General features: G+C 67.2%; 2 protein-coding genes across 2 annotated transcripts in view; one reads left to right on the top strand and one right to left on the bottom strand.

Moving 5' to 3' along the window:
- Nucleotides 1-516: 516 nt before the first annotated feature.
- Nucleotides 517-2394, top strand: CHLNCDRAFT_51485 (hypothetical protein; the record flags this gene model as incomplete). Its single annotated transcript, XM_005848758.1, has 6 exons — nucleotides 517-573; nucleotides 782-887; nucleotides 1034-1153; nucleotides 1343-1473; nucleotides 1654-1752; nucleotides 1849-2394. 6 exons carry the CDS (start codon nucleotides 517-519, stop codon nucleotides 2392-2394), a joined length of 1059 nt encoding a protein of 352 aa, XP_005848820.1.
- A 153-nt stretch (nucleotides 2395-2547) lies between these two features.
- Nucleotides 2548-4488, bottom strand: part of CHLNCDRAFT_144120 (hypothetical protein) — a gene marked incomplete at both ends in the record, with an annotated part of 3679 nt that continues 1738 nt past the window's right edge. Inside the window, 6 exons of the mRNA XM_005848555.1 lie at nucleotides 2548-2851; nucleotides 3034-3212; nucleotides 3450-3601; nucleotides 3739-3861; nucleotides 4018-4155; nucleotides 4307-4413. Of these exons, the coding sequence (XP_005848617.1) occupies nucleotides 2548-2851; nucleotides 3034-3212; nucleotides 3450-3601; nucleotides 3739-3861; nucleotides 4018-4155; nucleotides 4307-4413 (1003 nt within the window). The remainder of the gene's footprint in view (nucleotides 2852-3033; nucleotides 3213-3449; nucleotides 3602-3738; nucleotides 3862-4017; nucleotides 4156-4306; nucleotides 4414-4488) is intronic.

The raw sequence follows: 4488 nt of genomic DNA, 5'->3' as shown, positions 1-4488 counted from the left end.
GTACCTCATTGCTCATCGCACACTGCTCAACGCTCATTGCCCTATATCCCACCCAGCCGCAGGACTCCACTGCCGCCCGCGCCCCGCCCCATCTGGCCGCTTGCGCGCCCCATCCCCCCTCGATGGGGCCCGCCCACACCGGGGCCTCCCCCCTCCCGCCCACTGCTTTCTCAACGGCCCCGAGCCGGGGCTGCCCTCATTGCATACATAGTGCGCCTTTCCCTGCTTTTCTAGTGACCTAGCGTTCCGCACTGCCGTTTGGCCAGCCCATGCTCCCGTACCGTTGCGTTTCTCCCCAATGCGCCATGCCACTTTGCCAGTCATACACACGTTTCGATGCGTGCCCTGTCAGCTGCTTGCGTTGCATGTCGCCTTGCTCCACCCCTGTTTTATTGCTTTCTCTGCTTTCGCCCGGTTCCCGTCCCGTTTCGGCGGGGAGTCTATGTTGCAAGCTAGTTCTTGCTTTACCAGACTTTAAGCCCACACAAGCAAGCATGTTCAGGCTGCTGGATAACCATGTGCGTGTGCGTGTGTGGGGGTGGGGGGTGGGGGTGGGTGGGGGGGGGGGGGCATGTGTGTGCTTGTGCGTGTGGAACTCAGGCTGGCAGCTGGAGGCACCTGATCTGCAGCTGGGCACTGGGCATGCTCCAAGGGGTGCTGCAGGCATCCCTTGACCACCATGATAGAGGGGCGGTGCGGTACCCCCTGCCGCAGCAGCAGCAGCAGCCACACACCTACACGTACCGCCGCCGTTCCCCCTACCGCTCCTCGTGCGTCGCAGATGCGGGCCCAGCTGGCCTGCGTGGCGCAGCCGGTGCGGCTCGTGGCGGGGCACAACCTGTTTGAGGAGGGGGACCCTGCAGACTCTTTCTACGTCCTGCAAGAAGGTGGGCGGCCACCCGCCACAAGCTGTGTGCTTTCCCCCGCCAGCTGCGCTGGTCATGAATTGCAGTAGGGAGGGCACGCCTTCGCACGCCGCCAGCGGCACCGCTGCAGCAGCTCACAACGCATCAGCCCATGCTGCGGCGTGCAGGCGAGGCGCTGGCGATCCGCGGTCCGCACCGCATCAGGCGCCTGCACGGTCCCGCGCTTGCGGGGCAGGCGGCGGTGTTCAGCCACTATGTTGAGGAGTGCAGCTGGCGCCTGCACACAGGTGAGCGAGCAGAGGGACAGCTGCACACAGCTGGAGCAGAAGTGTGGAGGAGACGGGGAGGAGGTATTTCAGGGAGGCAGCACGAGACTTCCAGCCTGTTCAGACTGTGGCTGCGCCAAAGACCCTGATGAGCACCCTCGCCTTGCCCTGGGGCCCTGCTCCCCTGCTGCCTGCCCCTGCCCCCCGCAGTATGCGCTGTCACCAACTGCACGCTGTGGGAGTTCCGGGGCGCCTACCTCGCCAAGATGCTCAAGCACAGCCCCTCCTTCCTGCCGCCGCTCTGCGACAGCTACTTGCAGGCGGGCCGGGCTGCGGGGACCGTACACTGCTGCACTTGCAGGGCTGCCGCCGCTGGCTTCAAAGTGCTGCCAACGTACCCGGCGTGCCGGGTTCCCCCAATTTGGAGCAGCTCTTCCTGCAAAAAATAGCTGCTTCTTCCCCCATCTCTGCCATCTGCAGTACCTAAGCTTTCTTCCCTGCCCCACCTGCCCCACCTGCAGTACCTAGAAGACCTGCAGCGCCGCACGCAAGAGCACGGCCACCCCGTGCCCAAGCGCATCCGCAGGATTGAGCAAGAGATCCGAGCGCTGAGGGCAAAGGTGGGGCGGGAGAATTGCCCCAATAGTTCTGATGACAAATGATTGAGCCGCCGCTACTGCACCCCCCCATGTCCTGGCACTGCTTCCCTTGAGCAGGTGATCGCCAAGCTGGAGAGGCGGCGGCAGTCGGAGTCCTCTGAAGCCGCCACCTCGGCGCCCGGCACGCCGGCGGCCTCGCCCCCAGGCAGCCCCCGGCACTGGCCCAGTGCTGGCGGGCCCGCAGCCCAAAGGCACGGCGGGGGAGAAGGCCGCAGCCCAACAGCTGCAGGGCAGGCGCTTACCAGGCCGTCCGAGGCATCCACAGAGGTGTCTGCTACCAGCGAGTGGGTACCAGAGGAGGAGCAGCTTCCGGAGGCCGGCGTGACGTCGGCAGATGCGGCAGGTGCAATGCCGGCCTCCCCGCGCCGCCTGTCGCGCGCCTCTGCTTCCGGGAAGGGACCGCCTCTCTTCAAGCCCAGCCCGGCCATCCCTGAGGAACCGCCAGGGCAGGGGCAGCAGCGGCAGCGGCAGCAGCAGGAAGAGGAGGGGGCAGCAGGAGGAGGAGAGGCAACAGCGGCAGCAGAGCCAGAGAGCTCAGCGGGGGAGGCCGAGGATGTGCCTGAGGAGGAGCAGCTGATGCAGCCAGCAGAGGGCCCCGAATGACTACTGGCTGATACCTGGGTTGGTTACTGTTGACCGTAACCGATTGAATGAGTGATGGAAGGCAAGTGCTGAATGCACACAACTAACAGAATCATGTTCCAGCACATAGCAGAGATCATTCACAAGTGGCTGCGTCAAGCTGAGCTGCCTCGATCACGCCAGCGCCGCAGCTGCCACGAGCAGCGCCAGCGCCGCCGCGCCCAGCTGCAGCACACGCCCCGGTGCCGCGGCAGACGCCGGCGCCGGCGCCGGCGCCGCAGAGGGGCCGCTGGCTGGCGTGCCGCCGCCGCTGCTGCCGTCGCCGGCGCACAGCGGGTCGCTGGCGCCCAGCTGGCAGTTGATGATGCGCCCGTCTGCGGTGGTGTTGACGGGCGAGTGCTGCTGCATGTAATCAGCCAGCAGCTCGGCCAGCGGGGTGCTGGAGTCGAAGAAGATGGGGAGGGGCGTAAACATGTCGCTGCAGCAAACAAGCAGGGGGGTGGGGGAGTGGCGGGTTTGGCGGGTCGGGGATTGGTGGCAGGGCAGGCGCGGCTTAGCAGGCGGCATCAGGGGCCGCCAGGCAGGCACCCCGCTGGCACAAACATCCAGCCAGCCAGCCAGCCAGCCAGCCAGCCAGCCAGCCAGCAGAGCACAGCTCACTAGAAGTCCCCCCCGCCGGTTATATAGTCGGTAGACAGCAGCAGCAGGTCGCCGGCGTAGGAAGAAAGCGGGGTGGCCCCGCTGGCGCCGCCGTCACTGAAGTCTGCGAGCACCTCGGCGCCAACCAGCCGCGCGTCGGCAGGGAGGGAAGGGTCGAATGCGTACCGCAGGCCTCCCACCTGCAGAGGGGGACAGGCAGGTGGATGATGGGTGGGGTGTGCGAGGGGCCAGGGCACGCAGGGTGTGCGGGGCGAGGGTAGGGCAAGGGGGCAACGGGAGGCAGGCGGGCAGGCGACGCGGGACTCCCCGGCGACGGCAGCCGGCCGCCCGCGGCCTGCCGCTGCTTGCGGGCTGCCTGCCAGGCGCCGCGCAGGCAGGCGGCGCGCCCCAGCAGGCCAAGGGCAGCACAAGCGCACCTGCGGGAAGCGCCCCGGCGCCGTGGCGTCCCCCGTCCAGCCGCTCAGCCCAGAGTTGAGCGCGGCAACCATGGTGGAGGCGTTGACCAGCTTGGCCACAAACCAGTTGCCGTTGGGGAAGACGGAAAGGGCATCGCCCTGGGTGACGGTGCCTGCAGGCACAGAACGAAAATACAACGCCAACAGGCGAGAGGGCATGAGATATCCCGGCAGACCTCTTGGTAGTGCAGGGCACGAGCCGGCTACGCAAAGGTAAACAGTAAGGGTGGGGTTCCGTTGTTGGCAGTACCGGGCGGGATACTGGCACGGATGACGCCGCCGTTGATCAGGCACACCGGCGCCAGCTGCGGGTTGTCCTCGATGATGGCTGTGTGCTGGACCGCATATTCGTACACAGCGGCACAGGTCAGATCTGCGCCAGGGAACAGCACCAGGCGGCGGCACGGGGAGCGAGGCGCAGGCGTTGCGTCGGCAATTAGTAACCAGCATTGGTGGGAGTGCAGGCGGCCGGCGGCGCGGCGCGAGTGCCGGCAGGCGCAGCATGGAGCAGCGCTGCCTGACGGCTCACCTCCCAAGTTGGTCTCCTCATTCCGCACAGTCTGCCGCTCCCCATCCAGCTGCACCGCGCTGCTGCCGATCTCCTGCTCCGAGTACGCCTCCAGCGGTCCATACAGCTCCGCCAGGCGCGCCGCCACCGCAGGGTCGTCTGCGGGCTCAACGGGGCGGGCAGAGAGGGGTTCTAGCGGGGAGGGTGAGCATCCACACACACACACTCACACACCCTGCATACACACAGCTCAGGAACACACAGGCTGATCAACCCCAGGCAGGGCCCTCCCTCCGTGGCGGCACCTCACCCTCCACCGGGTTGGTCGAGTTCTCGCCGCCCAGCAGCACCGGCCCGCCGCTGGCCGCCACCAGGCCCTCACGCCGGTCCCAGGTGGTGTTGAGAAGGCCCAGGTAGCTGTGGGGAGAAGGGGGCGGGCAGGCAGGGGCGCAGGGGGGGCGGGAGTTGCATGGGTGGATGCGCAGGCAGTGG

This window comes from Chlorella variabilis (assembly GCF_000147415.1).
Source record: "Chlorella variabilis unplaced genomic scaffold CHLNCscaffold_7, whole genome shotgun sequence".
Taxonomy (NCBI): Eukaryota; Viridiplantae; Chlorophyta; class Trebouxiophyceae; order Chlorellales; family Chlorellaceae; genus Chlorella; species Chlorella variabilis.
The sequence above is the reverse complement of the archived record's forward strand: the minus strand, read 5'-3'. Positions and strand labels throughout refer to the sequence as shown.